Here is a 24,380-nt window from a genome sequence, read left to right as displayed (position 1 = left end):
GCTGGTTAACACATCCAACTGCTGGGAGGGTGGCATGCCCAGAGAAGGCATAGAAGCTCCACACCCCACCTCCACCCCATACCATGCCCTATGCATCTCTTCCATTTGACTGTTGCTGAGTTGTATTCTCTATAATAGACTGGTAACAGTAAGTAAAGTGTTTTCCTGAGTTCTGTGACTCATTCTAGTGAATTATCAAACCTGAGGTGGGGGGAGAGGGTCATGGAAACCCCCCAATATGCAGCCGGCTGAGCAGAAGTGTGGGCAGCCTGGGCACCCCACTGCAGCTGGCAAATCAAATGGGAGCAGTCTTGTGGGACTGAGCCCTTAACCTGTGCCAACTCTAGGAATTAGTGTCCGAATTAAATCAAATTTTTGGACACACGGTTGATGTCAGAGAATCAGAGAATCGGGTGGTGTCAGGAAAAAATCTAACAATCATGAACAAGTTTCTGCCAACAAATTTAAAAACACGGAAGAAACAGGCACAGTTCTAGGAAAGCTAACTTACCAAAACCGACTAAAGAAGAAAAAACCTGAATGGTCCAACGTCCATTAAAGAAACTGAATCAGTAATTTAAAAATCTTCCCACAAAAAAAAAATACTAGACCCAGATAGTTTTAAAAGTCAGGTTTATTTTAAAAATTAAGAAAAATTAATTCTGACATACTAAATTTTTCAGAGAAGAGTAAAAGAGGAAAAGTTCTCTACCTAATTTTGTAAAGCCAGTACAGGCACTCTCCACAGAACATTTCCCTAATTAATGTTTTCCCAGTAAATTACCTCTTGCATTTAATGCTCCAATATCATACAACATTTATATATCTCAAAACAACATTTCAACTGATATTTACACACGAAAAATTATATTTAGGACACCAAAACTCAATACAACATTTTACCAATGACAGACAAAAAAGAAAAAACAAAGTGTGGGAAATGCCTTGAGTAACATTACAAACACAATTGGTAAAATGCCTGGTTCACGTGTCAACAAATCGCAAAGTGAAGTGAATATCAATGAAAGGGAGAGTCTACACAAATGCTACCAGTGACAAAAGCAGCATTACAGTAACATCCTCAGTGTGAACCATTCTCTGCCACATTTCCACAGTGCCTTCATATTTCCTATTGCCCTTTTTTTTCCCTAATTTTGTAGAATGAGAACCAAAAACGTTGAGAAAGTGTTCAAGAACTTAATGGAGAAGGAAGCAAAGCAAGCAGAAAAGCATCAACAATGAAAGAGAATCTGTTCCTCCTGACAAAGCAACTCTTTAACAGCTATGTTGTTCGGTGATCAAGACGCAAAGTTATGAACATTTACAGTCTAATGTTATAGTTTGTTATTTAATAGAGGTTTGTTTACTATATCTTACTTTACATTTTAGAAAATTGGTTGGGTTAACAAGTAACCCATCATAATTTTACCATTTAAAACAAAGAGGAGCCAGCCCTGATGGCCTACTGGTTAAAGTTGAGCGCTCTCACTGCTCTGGTGGCCAAGGTTCGGTTCCTGGTCACAGAACCACGCCATTCATCTGTCAGTAGCCATGCTGTGGTGGCAGCTGACATAGAAGAACTAGAAAGACTTACAACTAGGATATACAACCATGCACTGGGGTTTTGGGAAGAAAAAAAAGAAGGAGAAAAAGGAAGACTGGCAACAGAAGTTAGCTCAGAGCAAATCTTTCTCTGCAAAAAAATGTAAAAATAAATAAATAAAAATAAAGGGAGGGCTGGCCCCATGCCAAGTGGTTAAGTTCGCACGCTCTGCTTTGGAAACCCAGGGTTTCACCAGTTCAGTTCCTGGGCGTGGACGTGGCACCACTCATTAAGTCATGCTGAGGTGGCGTCCCACATGCCACAACTAGAAGGACTCACAACTAAAATATACAACTATGGGGGGCATTAGGGAGAAAAAGAAGAAGGAAAAAAGAAGATTGGGAACAGATGTTAGCTCAGGTGCCAATCTTCAAAATTAACTAATTAGTTAATTAATTAAAGGGAAATAAGCTCCCAGTTAATGTTTCTGCACACAACATCTGATTTTCAGAAACAAATTACTAGTATTAAGTAGATATCTGTATAATATTAACATCAAAACTATCAAAGACAATATGAGAGAGATTACCACAGTCCCACCTCATCCATAAACATAAGTGCAATAATTCTAAACAGAATATTTTTTAAAATGACAAGTTTGGTTTCTTCCAGAAATGTAAGATTGGTTCAACATTAGAAAATGTATTAATGCAATTCACCTCATTAACAAATTACAAGAAAAAATCATGTGGTCATCTCAATAGACACAGAAGAAATATTTAATGAGAGTCAACATTCACTCATGATTTAAAAAAAAACTATTATAGAAATAGAAGGAAACTTCCCTAACTCAATAAACAAAAGGAAAAGCATAAAGATGTCATACACATCATATACACATGGTGAAACTTTAAGAGCTTTCCTTTAAAATCATAAACAGAATGAGGATGTTTACTATTATCACTCTATTCAACACTGTGCTAAAAGGCCTAGCCTGGGCATTCTCACACAGAGAGACACATGTAAAAGGCAAAAGAATCAAAAAGGAAGAAATAAAACTTCTGCAGATGATATGATTAAAGAGAAAACCCCCCAATCTACAAATTACTTTAAACTATAAAAAGTATTCACATTGTTTAATATCAGTTGGATATTAAATTGGATCCCTAGCACCCACCATAAACAAAAGTCAACCCCTTATCAATTAAGTACTTACAATGCAATGTGCATAGCTTATCTGCAAAGTCTGACTTATGCTCCTGATGAGAAAAATTGGAGTGGGACAAGAAGGAATTGGGTAAGAAAAAGAGCTCACTTCTCACCCTCCACCCCTTACAGGGTGTATTAGTTTTCTCTTGTTGCCATAACAAACTAACACAAATTTAGTGGCTTAAAACAACAGAAGTTTATTATCACAGCTCTGTCGGTCAGAAGTCTGGCATGAGTCTCACCAGGTTAAATCAAGGCATCAGCAGGGCTGTGTTCTTTTCTGGAGACAGTAGGGGAGAATCTGCTTCCACGCTCCTTCAGGTTGTCGGCAGAATTCAGTTCCATGCAGTCGTAGAATGAAGTCCCTGTTCCTTGCTGGCTGTCAGCTGAGGGCCGTTCCCAGCTTCTAGAGGCTGCCTGTATTCTTTGGCTTCAAAGATCTTCTTTCTCCACCTTCAAAGCTAGCAATGGAGGGTTGAGTCCCTCTTCTGCCCTCTCTTCTGCTGAATCTCTGACTCTTCTGCCTTTCTTTTCAAATTTTATCTCCTCATCTCACAGTACCTAACATTAATCACATCTGCAAAACCCCTTTCACTGTGTAATGAAACAGGTCTGGGGATTAGGACATGGCCATCTCTGGGCCATCATTAATCTGCCTGCCACCCAGGCAAACCTAGGTTCTTCCATGTTTGTACTAACGCTGCATGTAGCTTGTACCTCCTTATAAAGTGTCTTGACACTAGCAGGCAAGGGTTGGAGGGGAGACTAGGTAGAAAATATCTCTTATCTTTTTCTCCTGTCCTTTTGGCTTTCCTTTTCTTAATTATTGGGTTTTCCTTACCAGGAAGTATAAGGGTGAAGCAGACAGGAAGGTGAAGAATTCAGAGTTGATTTCCTGACACCAACACTAATCCAATAATTGGAACAAACACCTCCCCTCTACTTACTCTTGAACTATCCAGAGTTTAGGGAAGAGATATAAAGGGGACATAGGAAAGAGCAAGGTGGGAGCAAAAATAACAAGCCATTGAAAGAAAAACAGCAGCATATTCTCCTCTCCTTAAGAACTCAGCCCAAGAAGGTTCCATATCCGGGGTGGTGGTAAACACGAAGAAGAGTCTAGCTCATGAGAGTCATTTATTGGATGCCACTATGCACTATACAGGGCTAGGTGATTCCACAAACCCTTCTTAATTCTTTAAACTAACCTGTGTGGTACATGGGTATGGCTATTATCCTGTAAATGAGGAAGCTTGGGCTCAGAGAGGTGGTCACTTACCTAAGGGAATAGGTTTACAGCTGGATCTAAACCAAGGTCTGCTGGCTGCTCCAACCCAAGGAAATTTCCTCTCCCTGACTTTCCCTAGCAAAAGGCAAGACTGAAGTTTGTCATAATCCCCACACTGTACCCTTCAGTGTCTTCAAATGACGGTCTTGCAGGTGTCCTCCTTCCCCAAACTTTCTCTCCCCCAGATGTTAGTGACTTCCTAATGAAGGTCTTAGAGTTACTCACCTTCTTGTGATCATTACACACTTAATCCTGTATGTCTCCATTGTCCCCAAGTTGATGTTATCATTCAAGCTAGTCCCTGTGTGATGACCACTGGGCTGTGGGCTTGAATTTTCTTTCTTCCTTCTTTTCTTTCCTTTTTTTCCCTTCCTTCCTTCCTCTTCCTTTCTTCTCTCCCTCCCTCCCTTCCTTCCTTTCTTTCAGCAATAAGATTCAAAGAACAAAGAAAGGTACTGGGATGTTGTCTCTGGATGAGTCTCTGCTAGGACTTGTAGGAGCAAGGAGACGGAAGGAATTATCATACAGCTATCTCCCTGCAGTCTTGTCCCTTCAGTGAGTTATGGTTATCAGGCAGAAAACCAATTAACACCTCTGCTTTATTTCTGTGATAATAATTAATCAATTCTAAAATTGCAGCATGAAATCCCGACACCTTACCACAGATAGAAAGTCCTGTATGATTTGCATCCGCCCATCTCTTCCGCTGCATCTCCTGCCATTCTGCACTCCCCAAGCTGCTCCAGCCACCCTGGCCAAAGCCTGCTGCTGAGCACTCGAGATGTGACTAGTCTGAATGAAATGTGCTGGAAGTATACACTACACGACGGACTGTTAAGGGTTGGTAGGAATAGAAGAATGCAAAATATATCATTAATAACTTTATATTGATTACATGTGGAAATGATATTTAACATATGTTAATTAGTTTCTTTTTACTTTTATACGTGGCGTTTCGAAAACTGAAAATGACACAGTGGTTCGCAGTATATTTCTATTGGGCAGCGCTGCTCGGTCACGTTTCCCTCGTTTCCTCCTTGGCACGTACACTATCTGGACTTAAAGTGTCCATGCTACCTGTTCAGTGTCCTTCTCGCCCAACTAGAATTAAGACAGGAATCTTGTCTATCTCATTCACCCCTGACTCCCAGGCATTTAGGACAGAGCTTGAACATAGTAAGTACTCAATAAATATTTTTTGAAAGACTCTTACTCTTCCTCAGCTGGAGACGGTGAACTCTGTCTGTCCTCCCCCAGAACACGAGGTCTCAAGTCCTTTGGGCTACACCCGCAGCTCAGCGCGGACCATGTGCTCTTGACACTGGGAGGCAGGGTGGGTGGGTATCCACACTCGATGAAACCTCCTTCTCCGCCACAAGAACTGTCACACAACGCAGAGAGGACTCCAGGGGCGCGGCGAACCCTCGCCCCTCACTCCTCTTCCCCTTGGAGACGCGCCGCGCGGCCAATCACCGGGCACTTCGCCCTCCCGCCACACGGCGGCGCTCGCGAGGGCGCGGCGGCCGATGGTACCGTCCGCTCTCCCCGCGCCCTCCGCACAGTGGGTCCTTCCAGTTGTAGAAAAGCATTGTGGGAGGGCAGTGCGGCCTCTCCTGCCTCCGCGCACCGGTCGGGACGTGCTGTGCGCGTGGTTCAAGGATGGCGAGTGTTTGTGGGCTCGCTGGGCCTCCGACGGCCAGGACGCCGGGCAGGGACTCGCGCCGTCCGAGCCTGGGGACGCGCCCGCGGCGGCCCTGCTGGCCCGAGGTTCTGGGCCCTGAACACGTTGGGGACAGCGGCCGGGTGTGGCCGCGGCCACGTTGTCCGGGGAACCTCAGCGGGCCCCGGAGCGGCCCCCCGTCTGCGCTCCTGCATCCCCACGCCGGGAAGTAGGGAGATGGGTTTGAATGCGTTTAAGTTTGTTGGTCACCCCCTGTATGCCGGGGAGTTTTTAATAGAAGCGGGGATTTCGCTCGTGTGCAAGGGAAAGGCCTCACCGTCCGACTGCCTGCGTGCCCGCCCTGCCGCGGTGTGACGTCCGTCGGCGGACAAGGAAAGTGCCTTTCAGGTTTAGATCTTGACAGCCGTTTCGAGGCGCAGAACTTGGCAGAAATCGAATGAGTATCACCAACTTTGCAGGTGAGTTTTCATGCTAGTGCAAGAAAGACAAGTCGTCTCCAAGTTTTAAGATTTTAACTTTTTAAGACGCTTTGTATTTCAATTTTCATTCCTTAGTCGGATTTTGAACCTTAAATGAATATCTCGAGCTGGGATGAGTTCATTATTCCTCTCAGCCGGTTGAGGGAGGGTCAGCAGCTTTGTGCCACATGCAGCCGTCCGCAGCCTGTTTTCATGTAGCCTTTGTGTTGCCCATTCACTTTTGAAACTAGTGAATGTGGTGTCAAAAAAGGCGCAAACTAAACACTTGGCAGCTTTTTCCTGCCCTTGAATTTGATATCTTTGGTGTAGAAGCTGCATAAGTAACAGTTTATGGTCTTATATTAGTGTGTTTACACAAGTGATCCTGAGTCAACCAACGTTTGTAGTTTCTCTAAACCGGTTTTAATTAATTTTTGTTAAGGTGAAAGATGGCTGCTGGAAGCATAGACCGCTACTTGCCAAGTAGTGTCTGGGAGCACAACGGTGACTGACCTAAGGTAGGTGATATTGAAGGAGAAGTTTAGTCACAAAGCAGTTATTTGTAATGGGTGTTTTATCACCTTTCTAGATTGGGTGCCTTCTCTAGTGGGTATTTAATTTAAATTGGGTATTAATGGTTCATTAATATTAGTATTGCTACATCTGTAGCTAACAGGGTGACTTTAACTGCAAATGGGATAGCCTTACTCAGCTTACTTTTGAAATCTTGATACGTTTCTATGTGTAGTAGCTAAATTTTTTTTTTTTTTTGAAAATCCAAATCTCTGGCATGTTTTATGTTGACATTTAAGGCCAAGTCCAGAAATGCATAACTTAATGTGATGCAGAAGTGTGTACTGAGCTTACTACCAAGATCTTAAGATGTGATACAGGTAAATATTTGCTTGTCAAATTGAATGCTTTATTTTTTCTTTTAGGATGTCTTCGGTGAGGAATTTGAAAATTTGATCTTCACAGGAGTTGCTTGGATCATTTAAAGTTTCCAGGAGCCTGAGGTGTATTGAAATTATTGCCCTTGGACAGTCCATAAATATACATTTTAAATGGTGGGGCTATGAATAAATAATTCAATGTGCTTCTTGGAGGTTTGTGTATTAAGTGATTAACTCCCAGAAAATAGCATTATTTCACTGAAAGATCAAAGGAAGGGTTTCTCTCTCCTCCTCCAGCAACGTCAAAATTGTTAAATCTCAGCCATTAAGGTTAATATGATTAATAAGATGATGAACTACAGGCTTATGCTAGGCCCAAGGAGAAGTACCTCATACATGAAGAACTGGGCTGGTTGGTTTCTAGGTCACAGGTGTGCTTGACAGTGTCACTGCAATTTTTTTTTTTTTTTTTTTTTACTAGACTGTAAACTTAAGTTTGGTATATCTTTTTGCCTTCACTTTGTAGGAAAGAACAAATAGTGTGTTTAGGCATTGAAAAAATTTATTGAAAGCACTGTACCAGGACCTGGGGACACAATGGTGAGCGAGACACGGTTGCTCCCTCTGGAAGCTTACAGTTGGAGATGTCATCACAAATGTAAAACTGCCTTTGTGAGACAAATCCCATGCATGATAGGATTTGACCAAATCAGGGAAACCTAAGAGTGCAGACTTGTGACTAAAGGGTAGGTAGCACTTTTGCAAGGCAAAGTTGGGGGAATGGCGTATGCAGAGCCCTAGGGCTAGAAAAAGGATATGACCGTAAGTCTACTTTTACAGCAGTTGTAGTTGCTTTGCCCACTAAGTGCCCTGATTTAGACAAGAGTTGAGTGCTTTAAGGCTTGTAAGGTGTCCACTATGGGAGCTCAGAGTGTTAACAAGAGGCTGAACAGGTAAGATGCCAGAACACTTACAGCTGTGTTAAAGTCTGTGATAGAAATTTACATTTGCAAGAAAGGGGATGCAGGTGAGCCAATTGGAAGCTACTACAGTTGTCTAGGCAAGAGATAACCATCTTGGACCAGTGTGAAGATAGATGAACTGAGGACACCGGCTACAGATAATCCTTCCAAGAAATTTAGAATTGGAGAGAGAAATGGTAGCTGGAGAGGGATTTATGGTTGTGAAAGTTGGTTGGTTTATTTTAGATGGTAGTCTTAAAAGTTTAAAACCAAGTGGCAAGGATCTAGCTGGGAGGAAGAGGTTGAATATATTAATACAGGAGAGAGCAGGGGCAGGGAGGCTGAAGGAGCTAGGCTCCGAAGTACAGGTGGAGGGGGAGGAGGAAAGGATGAGTGTTGATGGCAGCCGAGGAGAGGTTTGGTAAGGGGAAGATAAAAGATACCCCGCATGAGTGTTTCTGTTTTCCCTTTTAAGTAGATTGCAAAGTCATCAGCAGAGAGGAAAGGTCTGAAATAGGGGAGAAGTACATAGCCAAGCAGGGTGGAGGGACCATTTGAGGTTGAGGGTCATGAATTTATAAGCTGAGGTCAACTGAAACCCACAGACAGCTTTTTTTTCTCTGAAAGCACAAGACAAGGACACTAGAAATTAAAAGCAACACTTACAAACAAAAACTTTTTTACATTAGTAAATAACAAGTGGAACTTAATGCCACAAAATACAGTATTAACAAAGATCCTATTTATATGAATAAAAATATCTGCAGTCTGAAAGGCAAGCCTCAGTCTTCACACATCTGTGCAGTCTGAGATCCACCCAGGATTGGGAAGAACGTTTTCATCCCCTTCGGTGTACTATTGCACAGCTAGCCAGCTGCAGACGAGGATTCCAGAACTTTGATCAGAAGCATCTGGTCTTGGTTGTGGTGGACACAAGATACTTGGGGTTTCCAGGAAAGAAAATATGGCATCAAGTGAAGGAGTTTTTACAAGACCACTATCCTTCCAGTTACCAAATCAAAAGGCCCTTCGGCACAAATATGCTGCAGTCAAACCTTAAAAAGAAGCAACAGACTCAGTGTTTTCTTTTGAAGAAACTTCTGCAGGTCCAAGGTATCTGAGTAGTTGTAATTCACAGTTTCAAAGTAAAGGTGGCACACACACCCTTCCCTTCGCCTGTCCCAAGCCTGTCTTCACTGGAATCAAGTCTCTATCTTCAGGCGTGAAGCTTGGATGGTTTTTATGGTTTTTGCTGTGTGTTTTCCAGCCAGACTGCTTGTAGATGTCTGAGATTTTTCTTCAATCAGGCTATCTTTAGACCCATTTCTTCTCTAGAAGAAAATATATTTGAAAAATATAGAAAGTAAGATTCAGAGAAGAAAATACAGCAAGCCAATTTTATTAATCAGAAATTACTACATTTCTTACATTTAAGATGTCAAGTTATAAAATAGAAAGGTTCATAATACCGAAAAGCTGTTCAACAAATTTCTATTTAAATAGTTAACAACTATGATAACATGAAGATTATGTATTTAAAATCTTAATCTGACAGTTAACATGCGTAATTTTATTCATGAAAATTAGGCATAAATCTCAATCTGTTCCCCCAATTAAGTGTCATTTCCTTTGTAGCCATAACCAGGCTCTCAGGCCTCCCACTTTTCCAAGGAGGGGCACAGAGATGAAGAGAATGGGAAGTTGGGGGTAATTTACAATCTTCCCTGATTATATTTTCAATAGTCACTGAATGAACCCCACAACACAATGCCCTGGGAGCCCCCAGGGGGTTGTGTTTCTAGTTCCAACACAATCACGTGGAGTTAGAGTACCCTGTCAGCTGGGGTGGGGGGACTTAGACTATGAGGGACTCACAACGGGGAAGCACGGAGCCTAGCTACCAGGGCCTGGGCACCACACCCAGGACTTCTGGAATTGGGTCATGTACATCTTCCACAGCCACAGGTAGAGGCCCTGAGAAGGACACTAACAGTGTCCCACACAGTTCCTTCCTCTGCTTAGCTTGCCTGCTCTGACTTCTTTTTAGAGACGGCCCAACCTGTCAGTAGATGTGGCTAACAAGCATGTTTACTTCCCCATAGCATATCCTCACACCTAATGAGCTACACTGTCCAGAATTCTATTATTGTGAGATTCATTTGGGCTGAAAATAAATCACCCATTAAGAAATTATCTTTCATTTCTTCCTATGACTGGCTTAATTTGTTTTACTGGTATGCAAAGAACCACTGATGGAGCAACTCTGCTGAGCATGGGGAGTATGAACCAAGGTGATTTTGGAGCGTGAGGCATTATCGGTTTGGGACAGAAGATTCTAGAGAGCCAGGGAAGCAGGAGGAGGGGACAGTACATATGAGGGTTAGCAGGGGAATAGAGACCTAATATATCAGAAGAAGCACCAGAAAAAGAGCTGGGAGGTTACCCAAACAAGCACTACCTTCCTGCAAGTTTGTCTAGGACTGAACCTGTCCTCTCTGCCTGCAAACTTCAAGGAAATCACTAAGTGAATCAAACTCCTTTATCCACCCTATTTTTACTAGCCTTCTGCATGAAAAGGCGAGGTGAGGTGTAGGGAGGCCAGGCCACTGCCAGAACTCCGGCACCATGGCAGAACTCCAGAAACGCAACCTTCCTGCTTCCACGTGCCACTCAAGTCCCTTCTCCACCTGGCAACAAGATCAGTGGTTTCCTTTTGGCACTGAAAATAGAATAAAACCCAAACTCTTTTCCCATGGCATCTAAGGCCCTGCATTATCTGCCCTCCTTCCCCCTCAATCACTGTGCTCAGACCGCGTGCCCTCTCAGCTCCTCAAACACCCAGACCCTCTCGAGCCTCAGCATTCCTTCCCATGCTCTTCCCTCTGCTTACATCAGCCTTCCACCTGGTCTCACACGGCTGGCTCCTTCTCGCCTGCGAGGTTTCAGGTTTACATGTCACCTTCTAAGATGGCCTCCTCTGACCACCCTGTCTACCTAAAGTGAGGTCACCTGTTGATTTTCTAATGCATGCCTTTGTTTCTTCATAATGCTTACCTAATTTTTTTATTGTTTTGCCTGTTTACTTCTATATTCTATGTCCAGGCCAGGGGTCAGCAAACATTTTCTGTAAAGGGTCAGATTGTGGACTACCTCCTGTCTCTGTTGTATAGTCCCCCCGGCTTTTTTTTTCCCAAACAACCCTTTAAAAATGTAAAAACCATTACATTATGAGCTCCTGGCCTGTACAAAAACAAGCAGCAGGCTAGACTTAGCCCATGGGCTGTAGTTTGCTGACTGCACAGACCAGTGCCTGTCAGTCCTGAGATGTGCTCAGATATTTGTTGAGTTCAAAATCAAAGGTGCCCCAGAGACAAGGCAGATTCAGCACCACTTATCAGAAGACAAGCCTAGATTCAGCACCATTGATCAGAACAAGTGAGTTGTTCTTGGGTGCAGCAAAGTGAGAGCTACTCTTTCAACAGGTAATGTGTATAATTTAAGATGTTTGAGATTCCTAAGTGATGGTGATTAGTTAGAGAGTAGCTGGAAAAGCAAAAATACAGTACAATTCCTATTTGTACTGAAACCAACTTAAATTTAAGACCAAAAAAAGCTCTGAAAAGTAACAGTGCTTATTAATCTTCCTCACAGTAACCCACCCTAATAGGCAGGTTATTATCTACATTGCACACAAATTGAAGCTTAGAAGTTAAACGCTTTGCTCCCAGTCACGTAAGTGGTATGTGGGGAGGAGGAGACACAAACGCAGATCAGTCTGAATGCAAAGTCTAAACTACTAATCACGAATGTAATTTTTAAAAAGTGCTGTTGACTTGAAACAAACTGTTTGGACAACCTATTATCTCTCAGATTTATCTAATCAAATATCATGCAGATTGTATGGAACCTGTGGTTAACCACCCGGATCTCCATTCCAGACTGAGGCATTCCTCCTCCCAGCTGTTGGGAGTGTTGGCTGCTGTACAACTCAACACTGAGCCCCTCCCCAGCAACTGCCCTCAGCTGAAGAGAGCCATTCAAGGCCACACCCCCACCAGGGGCTCCCTTTATCCAGTGACTACTCTAGGGTGAGTGAGTGTGGAAAGGCCCAACCCCCTTGTCTCCTGGTGGCATGAATTTGAAGGGCCATCTCAGCTCCCAAGTTCCTCATGGGATTAGTGATGCCTTTACTGGGACTACACTACATAGTTCCCTTATTGCCTCTGCCCAAACCTACCTTTTACTCCCCTGCAAGTGTTGATCCTAAAAGCGCTTTCCAATAAACTTCCTCTGTGCAAGTCTCCATCTCAGAATCTGTTTCTAGGGAACCTAACCTAAATCGGCATAGGCTTTTTCTGTTCTTGCAGAAGTCATTGACAAAAATGAATCAGGACAAACAAAAGGCAGAGCATGACGGATGCTCTGGAGTCAGGGTTCCTAGTCAGGTTGTCCATGAACTCCCTGAATTTATATACAGAACTGTGTGTGTGCTTACATGCATTTTTATGGGAAAAGACTGTAGTTATAATTGCTTTTCGAACAGATCCGTGATCCAATAAAAGACTGAAAACCACAGCACTGCAAACAATGGGTAGACACTGGTCCATTATAAACATCAACTTTATTTTCAGAGTGGTTATTTAACCAGATGTAACTTCATCCAGCAATGTTACAAAGCCTACACTTCTTCTATCTTACTAAAAAATATACCATGAGAGATGGCATCAAACACCTTGCTGAAATGTTTGCCCCAGCGCTCCCCTTATGTATCTAATCTGGCTGAGGGTTACACTGAATTTGTTAAGGCAGTCAGAGCTTTGCTGTGTCCTTAAATTCCCTTTTAACTACACTGTTTAAACGTTTCCAGAATAAAAATAATTCTCTTTGATAATAAGACAGAAATAAAGTAGGACTTGAGTAATTCTTCTGTCTACCACCAGTTAACAATAGAACACCTGCCCCCTGTGAGTCTATCACTTTCTCCTTGTTTCTATGGCTCAAAAAATATCTAAAAGTATTTTTTTTTAATTAGTGAAGCCATTTTTGCTTTATTCTGGTGACAAACAATGTTACAATCTTTGTTATCCTTGGCTTTGCCCCAAGCCTCATATCATTTTAGACCTGGCACTACCTCTAGCTCTCACTCCTAATGTAACTCGGTCAAGGTTGGACCTTGTCTTGATCACGCACCCCTTCCTTCCTTCTTCCACATTTTGTACATGTTGTTTTAAAAAACAGAGTCTCAGAGTGCAGTCAGATTCATTACTATACCTCCCCAAAAGAACTTTCAGAAAAGTGCTTCTTCAACCTGTCATCAGTACAACCCCTTCTTAAAACTTTGTCATCACCAACCTGATGAACGGTGGAGCCACCAGAACCCTGAGCGTCGGAAGAACGGGTCACGGGAAGTGGAGGAACGAGATCTGTTTTTGAACTGTGGAGAGCGAGTTTTACAATTAATGATTGCGACAGTACCTAGAGTCACAGCTTGAGTTAGAAGAGAGCAATAGGGTGGAAAGCACGTGTTATATATCTTTGTATTCCTTATAGTGCCTACCACAGTGCTTTACACAAAGAGGCATTTAATCACGGTTTTTGAATTAAATTAAGTTGGACAGGTTAAGTAATTTGCCCCAAATCACAGCAAATAAATAGAAGAACCAAGAATAAAACATAGATATGGCTCCTGTGTGCTTTTCCTACCGTGCCGTGTTGTATAAATGGCTTTCTGACTTGTTTCTAGAGAAACATTTATTGGCCATTTATTCTTTTCTATAAACCTATGGAGCTACAGACAGCCAGGTTCTACATTTTATAAACAAAACAAAACAAAACTCAAACAAAACTGGCCTAATACCTTTCTCCACTGGGCTAGCCCATCTCCCAACTGATTGTTTATCAAAGTTTTGAGCCTTAGTTCAGAGTTTAATGGTTAACAGTCCAACTAGCAATCCCAAGGGCATGAATTTCCATGACTGTAGTGTTTTTACAAATGGATGCATAACTGTTAAGTTAACATATTCATTTAAGATATGGGACCTAGCGTGTCAAGCTGAGATATGGCTGTTCTCCTCAAAAGGAAAAATAGCACAAAGAAACAAACTACTGTAATATCTGATGTTTGCTGTAGTAAAAGAAAAGCCATCAAAAAGAAACTCTTCGCCAGATCAAAAGAAACTCTTTTCTGTCAACCTCCCTCAAATGTGTCTGCATTACTCACAATACCATAGCTCATGGGTTTTTCTTTCCCTTTCTTCTAAAAGCCTCGGCACATAGCTTGGAAGTGCTGTAAATCAGCTTCAGTATGATCCATATCTGCGTTGTCCAGTATGGTAGCCCCTAACCACACATGGCTATTTAATCTTAAACTCATAAAATTACAAGTTTAGTTTCTCAGTCACAGTAGCCACATTTCGAATACTCAATAACCATAGATACAGAACATTTCCATCATCGCAGAAAGTTCTATTGGACTGTGCTTCTCTGGAGCCATGAAGGTGATGATGTCCTCCGGCTTGCCTACTTACTTCACTTCCGAGAGAACGGATCGCTCCCCATCTGAACACTGGGACCTGCGATACTGGCGGTAACTTCGTGGCGAATGAGAATGCCTGATGCGGATTGGGTCACCTTGAGTCCTGGACAAGCAACAAAAAACACAGAAACAAACACACCTGAAGTCAGAACAGGATAATCTGGAGTTCTTCTTTAACATTGAAACCATAAAGGAATAATGACTTTGAGAGTTTCAAAAATAACATGATACCTCTGGGCTTGGAAAGCCCAAATGGCTTAAATTTCACAAGTTTACAATAGAAAACTGCTCCCCTGACCATACATGAAAGTGAAACTCCTTATAATATTTGTATGTATATGTGTATATGTATATTTTTTTAACTACCAAATATTTATGAAATTATTCCCAATTGTTGAGTTCTCTCCAGCAGTGTGGAAGAAAAAAAATCTTCAATGAAGACAAAATGGTATTCCTACCAGAAAAAGCTGCTTTTGTCCTAGCTACTAACTAGCCTGTCATTAACAATTCAATCTTTGGCTTAAAGATGAGGGGGTGGGGGTGGAGGTGGGCAGGGTGTGTACCAACCTGCAATTTGACTGGAGAGGGAAGGAGGCCTGGGTTACAGAAGGGAAGTAAAGCAATGAAGCGGGCTCTCACTTTCTCTTAACCAATAATAGCAGGGCAGAAAACAGTAAATAGGTCCTCTGCTGCGGCATCCTACACTGAGGATGACAGGGATCCCATTAGGCTTTCATGAAGCAAGTTCAATGTCCTAGTTCTAGGACAGGGCTTAGATTGGGCTTATATGACAGGGTTTTATGGTCAGCAAATTCTCTTGGTGTTAAAATAATAAGAAATATTGTTGCCAATCAATGAATATCTTAAAGCTAACATTAACCATCGAAAGCCCCATTTGTACCTACCACATACAAATAGGCAGTTAATAGGAGATGACAATGATTATACAAGTACAAAGGAGAATAATTAGCTTTAATACACCCTTCTCTACCCCTCTCCCTGTCGTTATTTTCAATTTTAGTTAAAACATCAAGACAAATGAAAGCACTGCATGGAACACCACTGAAGAGTAAAAATGGATCACTCACTTGTAAGTACTAATAAAACTTGGGTGAAAAGATTTTCAAAGACATACTCACTCTATCTTAGTGTACGGAATCTCTTTTAATTGTTCTTCTGACAATCCAGATGGATCCACAAGTTCCTTTCTAGAAGGGAAAGAGCAAGAAAATTAAAGTTGCCATGCTGGAATAGAGAAATTGACAGGTGCATTTTTTTCTAATCTTGTCCCAAAACACAGTGTTAGTAAAACTAATAGAAATGTAAGCCAGGAACAAAGATTTAAAAACTAGAATATACTCAAGGAAAAATGGGAGGAAAATGTTCCCTCTAGCTCTTCTACTTTCTTCCAGTTTTTCTATTTCCAGAAGGTAGATGGTGCTCCAGCCATCCTCCATTCCCTACAAAAGATCTGCTCCTATCCCCTGCACTAGGTGTCTTTTTTTCTTCTGAACCTGTTGTCCTTGGTACTTATTTATAAAATATTGGCCTGTCTGAGGCCCACTTAGAGGCAAGGCTAAATGGCCTAGGAGAGGAGAGATCAGGGCTGCCTGTAGACTGGCTGTGGGCATGCTAAGGCACCCCCACTGTGAGCACCATGTTCCACATAATGACGGCAATGAAGACCATTTGACAGGCTTCAGTCTGAGGCTGCCTTTTGGTGTCAGTGGTCTTCCTTATAAATGCCTTAAAACCACATGGGTTTTAAAACGATGAGGATGGGGGCCGGCCCGGTGGTGCAGCGGTTAAGTTTAAACATTCCACTTCGGCGGCTAGGGGTTCACTGGTTCGGATCCCAGGTGCGGACATGGCACCTCTTGGCAAGCCATGCTGTGGCAGGCATCCCACATATAAAAGTAGAGGAAGATGGGCACGGATGTCAGCTCAGGGCCAGTCTTCCTCAGCAAAAACATAACCCAGTACTCACTGAATATGCTTCCATAACTCTTCTTTTGCTTGGATATCAGGGCTTCTCCTATAAATAAAGAAAACAACACTCATCTCCTCAAACGTGTTTCATCTAACAATCTAATAACTAACTTAAGCAGAGCTACAACATTGTTTCCAGACTGTGAAGTTCTTATTTGCCGGCTGAGACCAGACAAGAAAAGACTGGGCAGGGAGAGCTAACGAGGGATGGTTAGTATAAAGACACCAGATAATCCATCTGCCAGCACCACTTAAGAAAAATCACATAAAAACCAGCCCTAACCAGGGCTTCGTTTGATGATAGAGCTTAGAACTGCAGAAGCAAATCTACACACCCTCCAGTGGTGAATTTACAATGAAGAATGATTTGGGTGGCTTCTGTTTCCCGTCCTTCTAACTATTTCTAAGTAAAGGCAAAAAGAAGAACTCATCCTGATTTTATTAATATGAAAGAGTCCCAACATAATCTATGGCTACCTAGAAGCAGCAACCACAAGGGAAAAGAAAATGGTGGGACAGCCCAGACTGGCAGACTATGTGCCACCAACCCACCTTTCATGTTCCGTCTGATGCTGCATTTCGGGGCCAAAGCATGGGCCCACAAATGCTGGACCTATCTGTGGCTCATGCTGTCACTCTTGATATGCTCTTCTCCATCCCTGACTATAGATCCCACAAATCTCTTCTTCTCCAAGAACGACTAGTAGAAATTATACCACTATCTTTAACTTCCTGGAATGAGAAATCCCAAGTCAGCAGTCATGTCTTCGCACTCCCCATAATAGCAACGAATACTGGAAATCTAGTGTTGCCACAGGATGATTTTTTTTCCTAATGAGAAAATAATAAGGTTTCCTGAGTCCTTTCAAGAGAACTAAGGTCTAATAAAGTCCCAAAGAAAGGACCCAAACCTTAACAATTAAAAGGCCTGGAGCTAAACAAAGCCATCAATATACTCTGTCCTGTGGAATTTTACATCATAACATGTCAGCATTTCTGGGCTCAATATCATTTTCAACATATGATATTATCATTGCTCTCATTTTTCTCAGTTAATAAGGGCACCACCGAGGCATTCTGGCAGGGCTTTCTGAGCCCACAGAATACAATAAGCTACATTATAACAACTGAATTCACTAAGTGTTTTTCCCCTTGTGGAGAAAAAAAAATCTGTCTGTAGATACTTTGCAGTCAACTCAAAAGGAGTCAAAACATGGAGGACAAGGGATGAAGCCTTGGTCTCAGACATATAAAATGTGATATTGTGGATTTTAAGAATAAAACTGTATGCTTAAAAAAAATCTTAAGAAATGCTGCTTTGGAAGGATTTCCTGCCTGGAATCTACCTTTCCTACATTTGGCTAGTCTGATTCACCAGACAAGATGTTAACCCATTAAATGATACTGCCAGAGAAGGTGTTAATATTAAAAAGCACTAAGCTATTATTCCATTCCCAGAGAAAGATAGTTCTGTTCTAACTGTACTCCAGCTATATAGTTCCTGCCTCCAAGAATACTCACAGAAAGTCACTCAATAGGCTAAAGTATTAAATAATACCTAGGTTAGGAAGCTCTTTATTTTAGGAAGGCACAAGAGAGAGGCTACCTTTGTTAGAGCAAGCTTTCTCAGCCTCAGCACTACTGACATTTTGGGTCAGATAATTTGTTTTCGTAGGGTGCTGTCTTGTGCATTGTAGGATGATTAATAGCACCTGTGGCCTCTACCCACTTGATGCCAGTAACACTGCCCCAGTGTGACAATCAAAAGTCTTTAGACATTGCCAAATGTCCCCTGGGGGGCAAAACTGCCCCAGCTTGAAAACCAGGTCTGACCTGGAAGTAAAGCAGCTAAGGTGGAGGAACTGAGCAGCCAAGTTACTGTAAAGATCCATTATGTGGATACTGTAACAGAGAGAATGGAGAGGTGGAGAGAATGACACTGAGGCAGGGATTAAATCTTAAAAGAATGAAGGAAGTGTGGCCTAGGGTACAGTTGATGAAAACTACAAGCAGTGGTATAATTTTATGGCATGAGATTCAAAGCTGAGGGCTTTGAGGAAAGAGGGAGGGAGAATGAGAACAATGAGGGGCAAGGCGGACACGGCGCCCACCACCTCCATACCAGGCCTAGTGGTGAGAGATGGTGAATATGAACAACATGTGAAAACTGATAACAGTGGATATTTCTCAGTGTTGGAATTGCAGGTAATTTTATTTTCATATTTATACTTTTCTATCATGTCTGATTTTTTTTTAGCCAAAAGAATTTCTTACCTTAATTATCAGAAAAGAAAAAAACATAAGGTTATTTTCATGATTTAAAAAAATTATTATCGTTGCAATTCCACAGGAAATGCCTTTCATTCCTATCTCAGAAGAATTAACAGAAATGTTATCTTAACTCGAATGAGAACATCAGTCCATCCAGCCATAAATATTGGGCCTAAATAGTCCAGAATTTAGTCTATATGTTTAAATTCTATAGCACCATAATAGTTATATGTTTAACTAAACTAAGTTCTGAAATGGCCAGCAGTTTCAAACAGCTTTAAGGCAGGGAAAAGTTCCAAAACTAAAAAAAATGCTAATTTCATCCTACTGCTAGACCACCTGTGATTTAATGAATGTAAACACAGGCTACATGCTAATGAGGAATGTACTATTTCTATGCTTACATCTGCACACATTTAATCAATAATCTAGGATGAATCCATTATCTGCAGCTCAACATCATTTTGTGGGTTTAGAAAGCTGTGGAATTTTAACAGCTCTTTTTCTTAATTAACAGGCCCTTAATTATGCGGATGTTCTACTTGAACTCTTGAAATAAGTTCCTAAGAACAACAGAACCTTGAGTTGTCCATAGGTACGACATATATAAAAAAATACACATGTGGTCCAATATTAGCCCAATATTTTTCAAAAGCATCCCTCGTCCACGCCTTATACCAAGAGTCCACTTTAAATTAATATTCATTTTTCAGGGAAATTACTTTGATGAGACATCATTTAGAAATCATTTTCCTTTCTTCCAAAACCCTAAAGAACGATACTTCATAAAACCACAAAGGGTTTAAACCCCATCCCTGCACCCAGTCTTCTTCCTCACCTCCAAACACTCCAGTTACATTATCTAGGAAACACTGCACTATACTATATGCGACATCTTATACTAGAGTATATAATACACTACAATTTGTGTACCTTACTATGCTAAAAATAACAAATATGGCAGCATTTGACTTATTATTTTTATGATCTTACTACTGACCACTGCTCTAAAAGGAAATTTAGAGTTGAAGATATGTTACTAAGAAACTGTAAGTTTACAAAACATCTTTATTTAAAGAACCCAAAGCACTTAGCAAATAGCTCCGTAATTTCTCACCATGTTCCTGGGAGGTCAGAATAGATATAATTAGGAGGTATCTGATTCTTCCCCTTTTTCCCTCTCCCCCACTCAGAATTAACGAAGGTTTAGGAAGCCACAGAGCCCAGCAACCCAGCTGCTGAAGATCACTCAGGAGTCACTTCCAGGGGCTTCATGCTAAATCTTTATCTAAGGCACCAGACTTCTGCTTTGTGTTTCACTAGGAATATTCACCCTGACAACCGCATCTTCCACATTATCAATACTTTTCAATAAAAATAATATGACATTATCGCCACCAGAGGGAGCCTGAGCCTTCTTACGTACACAAGTTGAACCTGGGAACTATTGTTTTAGCTTCACTGCCTCTTCCAAAAATCCCAATGAGTAAAGGGTCACCCATATAGAAAAGCAGTTTCATCGAAGCGGATCTTTTTTTCTAATGATAAGTAAACATGAATGTCATGGGAATGCAGCTGAAAAACGTACCACATAGAACTATACACACTTCTCAACGTTTTACTAGGTGAGACCCAATTATATTTCGGCTTAATGTTTTTTAGGAGAAAGGGGTTTTGTATTTTATACTACTATATGTCTCTAGTATTGAATATGATTTTCTAGCTTATCATTAGGGATTAAAAAACAGAATGAATGAATCATGTATGAATGATGTATCATAACATTCTGACCCTCAGTAGATACTTCCATATGGGCAATTTATAGACACTGCAATAGCAGTTCAAGAATATGGGAGTAATTGAAAGAGAAGTGGTTTACTGTAGATCTGAAATGCTAAATATACTTATAAATATATCTGAAGAACAATGTAAATTACTTTCCTCTAGCCATGTTTCGACTTTTAAAAAACAACCTCTACTGGTTCCTAGTAGCTAAACTCTCATAGGACCAAATTCTAATTTTTGTGAGTTGGCCCTACCCTACCTTCTTCACTTTTCACCTCCTCCTCATCTCAAGGAAAAAACATCAAATATCTTGTAGTGTTTCTAAAGATTAACTAAGGCCTTACTCCTTACTTAGGAGAACTTACTAATGATAGTGAGTGCAATTGTGAGCATTTATGATATCATAAGCACTTGACAGATGTGATCTGACTTAATGTCCAGTAAAATCCCATAAGGATGGTATTATCTGTGCTGTAGCGATGACAATGGAAGCTGGCGGAGATTACATAATAAGCTAAAACTGGGAGGCCCAGAATGTAGGCAGAAGTCTGACAACAGCATCCAACAGGTATTTTCTTAATTGTCAACAAACCTCAGGTTTTTAATGTCACAGCTCAAATAAAAGCCAGGGCACAGTTGTCCTTTATAAAGTGACCCAACCTCTTGCAGAGTTGTAATACATTTATCCAGTTACTTATTTCCATTTGATCACCCACTAGGCTTCTCAAACCTAACAAAACAAAAATGTTGACAGTCTCCCATCTCAGTAAAATGGCATGGCTACCCACTCCACTGATCAGCTCAAAAGCTAAAATTCATTCAAGATTTCTCTCACACTACGAATCTGTCAGCTTTGCTTCCAAAACACGTATTTATCCTCTTCTCTTCACTCCACCACCATCTTTTCCGAGCTAAAACCATCTCTCACCTGGACCACTGCAAAAGTTTTCTAATTGCTCTTCCTGCTTCCTTTCTCACTCTCTCAATCTGCTTTTTACCAAGCAGCCAGAGCAACTTCCGAATGAACTACTCTTCAAACAGATTCTCTTTTTCTGCACTTAGGTTTTTTTTTAACTGCACTTTGGCCATATCATCCATATAGTTAATCAAGCTCAGTTACGAAGTCATCACAAACATCTGCTAAATCTCCTTATGGTTTGCTTTAAAAATAAATTCCAGGGGCTGGCCCCTGGCCGAGTGGTTAAGTTTGCGCGCTCTGCTGCAGGCGGCCCAGTGTTTCGTTGGTTCGAATCCTGGGCACAGACATGGCACTGCTCATCAAGCCATGCTGGGGCGGCGTCCCACATGCCGCAACTAGAAGAATTCACAACGAAGAATATACAACTATGTACCGGGGGGCTTTGGGGAGAAAGAGGAAAAAATAAAATCTTTAAAAATAAATAAATAAATTCCAAAAAAGATAAACATCAAATTCTTAGCAGGGTTCTCTCATACAACTGCATCGTTCTGAGACAACCTGCTATCTGATCTGGTATTTTAATCATGTCGATATAATTTAAAAGAAAGTTTAAATAAGATTTTAAATTTAAAGTACCATTAGAATCTTTTCTGATTTCAGTTGATCTGATAAAAACAATATCCAATTTAAAGATATTTCTCTACCTCAAAAGAGTATTTCTGAACTTCAGATTCTGGCCATAATGGAGTAACTGGTATCAGACAAACCTTCTCATCCTCGAAAACTATAAAACAAAACATACTAAGCAACTGTTTTGCAGACACTGGGCAACAGAAAGCATACGCCTGTGATCTTTGAGAGAAGGGAGGCACAAGGTGAGCTCCCATTTGCTCCAGTTTTCTGCCCTGGGGCACTTGTCCAGTGTGGTGCAGGGAGACAGAACTTAAGAAGCAACACACAAGGCTGCGAAGGCAGAGATCAGAATTTGAGGCTGTTGATGAGGCTGAAATTTACAGTGCAGGATAAAAGAAAAAAGGGGGCTGCTCTGGGGACTCCAGAAGTCCGCATGGGAGGGTTTTCCTTAAGAGGTTGGCTGAGTATGTTCGCTGCACTAAGTCTACACATAAGCAGGGTGAGAGTTGGTGAGCCCAACAGAGCAAGCTGCTGCAAGGCTGAGAGCTGAACAGAGACCCCAGAGAGTGTGAAGCGGCAAGAGAACAAGGTCTGTTGCAGCCACGGTAGAGAAGCCAGGCCAAGCACTGCATGCATTCAACTAAGAGTTCAGAAAGGCCAGGCTTTAGGAATAAGGACCAAGCCTAAAGTAAAGGACATATCCCAGGCTAATGACAAAATCTAAAAGGCCCATCCCATCAAAGCATAAAACCAGCATAAAATAAGATCAAGAGGACCCAACAGTAATTTAGCTGCCTACTGGAACAAAACTGGACAGTCTTCAAAGGAAGACAAAGTAATTCAAGTAATTCAGACCTCCTACACCATATAATCTAAAATTTCCAGCATACAATGAAAAATTACTGTACATGCAGAGAGGCAGGAAAACATAACCATAATCTAGGCAAAAAAATAAAAGGAGTCAATAGAAACAGATTTTGAAAGACCCAGAGGTAGGAATTAACCAATAGGGACTTTAAAACATCTTTTATAAATATGTACAATTTAAAGAAAAATATGGAACATAATAAATGAATAGATTTGAAACCTCAGCAGAGAAATGGAAAGTACATAAAGAAATTGAAATTATAGAACAGGAAAGTACAAAGTTCACTGAGCAGGTTTAATAGCAGATTGGACCACAGAAGGGGAAAACAGGGGTTGATGGAGGTGAAAACAGGTCATTAGAAATGATCAAAATTGCAAAGAGAGAGAGAAAAGATTTAAAAAATGAACAGAACCTCAGTTGCCTGTGGGACAATAGCAAATGGTCTAATATACATATAACTGGATGCTCAAAAGGAGAGAAAGAATTTGAAAAATAATGGCCAAAAATTTCCCAAATTTGGTGAAAAACATCAAACTACAGGGGCTGGCCCGGTGGCCGAGTGGTTAAGTTCGCGCGCTCCACTGCAGGTGGCCCAGTGTTTCGTTGGTTCGAATCCTGGGTGCGGACATGGCACTGCTCATTAAACCACGCTGAGGCAGTGTCCCACATGCCACAACTAGAAGGACACACAACAAAGAATATACAACTATGTACTGGGGGACTTTGGGGAGAAAAAGGAGAAAATAAAATCTTAAAAAAAAAAAAAAAAGCAAAGAAAAAAAACATCAAACTACAGAAAAATAAAAGCTAGTGAAAAAAAGAAATTCCATACAGTGCCTACAGAATGAAGACTGACTTCTTATCAGAAACAACAGAGACCAGAAGACAACAGAACAATCTCTTTAAAATGCGCAAGAAAAAACTATCAACCCAGAATTTTGTAATAGCTAGTGAAAACATCTGTTACAAAAAAGGGTAAAATAAGGACATTTTCATATACAATAAAACTAAGAGAAGTTATCACCTGCACACCTGTATGATAAGAAATGCTAAAAGAAGGAAGATGGAATGTCAGATCCAGAGGAGAGAATATAGCACTGGCAACAGTAAACATGTGGTAACTGTATTCATTTTCTATTGCTGTTGTAACCAATTACCATAAATTTGGTGGCTCAAAACACACAAATTTATTATCTTACAATTTTGTAGGTCAGAAATCTGACACAGGTTTCAAGGTATTGGCCTAAATCAAGGTGTTCACAGGGCTGCATTTCTTTCTGGAAGCTCTAGGGGAAAATATATTTCCTTGCCTCTCCCAACTTTCAGAGTCAGCCCATGTTCCCTGG

General features: G+C 41.2%; 1 protein-coding gene, 2 long non-coding RNA genes and 1 other non-coding gene across 8 annotated transcripts in view; 2 read left to right on the top strand and 2 right to left on the bottom strand.

Moving 5' to 3' along the window:
• Positions 1–616: 616 nt before the first annotated feature.
• LOC111767850 (uncharacterized) lies at positions 617–5,522 on the bottom strand. Its single transcript, XR_011425618.1, has 4 exons — positions 5,254–5,522; positions 4,701–4,871; positions 4,032–4,115; positions 617–3,213 (listed from the first exon to the last, which is right to left on the bottom strand). It is a non-coding gene; the product is annotated as an uncharacterized lncRNA (long non-coding RNA).
• LOC102148922 (uncharacterized) lies at positions 5,122–7,284 on the top strand. The gene is made up of 3 exons (XR_011425617.1): positions 5,122–6,179; positions 6,622–6,697; positions 7,118–7,284. It is a non-coding gene; the product is annotated as an uncharacterized lncRNA (long non-coding RNA).
• LOC111767990 (small nucleolar RNA SNORA13) lies at positions 6,397–6,529 on the top strand. The gene has a single exon (XR_002799952.1). It is a non-coding gene; the product is annotated as a small nucleolar RNA SNORA13 (small nucleolar RNA).
• Positions 7,285–7,616: 332 nt separating the features above from the next.
• Positions 7,617–24,380, bottom strand: part of EPB41L4A (erythrocyte membrane protein band 4.1 like 4A) — a 249,198-nt gene continuing 232,434 nt past the window's right edge. For 3 of the 5 annotated variants that reach the window (XM_014730732.3, XM_070234449.1, XM_005599510.4), the window contains 5 exons: positions 16,557–16,604; positions 15,709–15,777; positions 14,562–14,672; positions 13,387–13,468; positions 7,617–9,365 (listed from right to left, as the gene is read on the bottom strand). In XM_014730732.3, the coding sequence (XP_014586218.1) occupies positions 9,237–9,365; positions 13,387–13,468; positions 14,562–14,672; positions 15,709–15,777; positions 16,557–16,604 (439 nt within the window). In that variant the 3' untranslated portion in view covers positions 7,617–9,236. The remainder of the gene's footprint in view (positions 9,366–13,386; positions 13,469–14,561; positions 14,673–15,708; positions 15,778–16,556; positions 16,605–24,380) is intronic. The other 2 variants (XM_023617865.2, XM_070234451.1) reach the window with 1 other exon arrangement.

Source organism: Equus caballus, chromosome 14, assembly GCF_041296265.1.
Source record: "Equus caballus isolate H_3958 breed thoroughbred chromosome 14, TB-T2T, whole genome shotgun sequence".
Classification (NCBI taxonomy): domain Eukaryota; kingdom Metazoa; phylum Chordata; class Mammalia; order Perissodactyla; family Equidae; genus Equus; species Equus caballus.
Note: the sequence above shows the minus strand (reverse complement) of the source record. Positions and strands in the feature narration are given on the sequence as shown.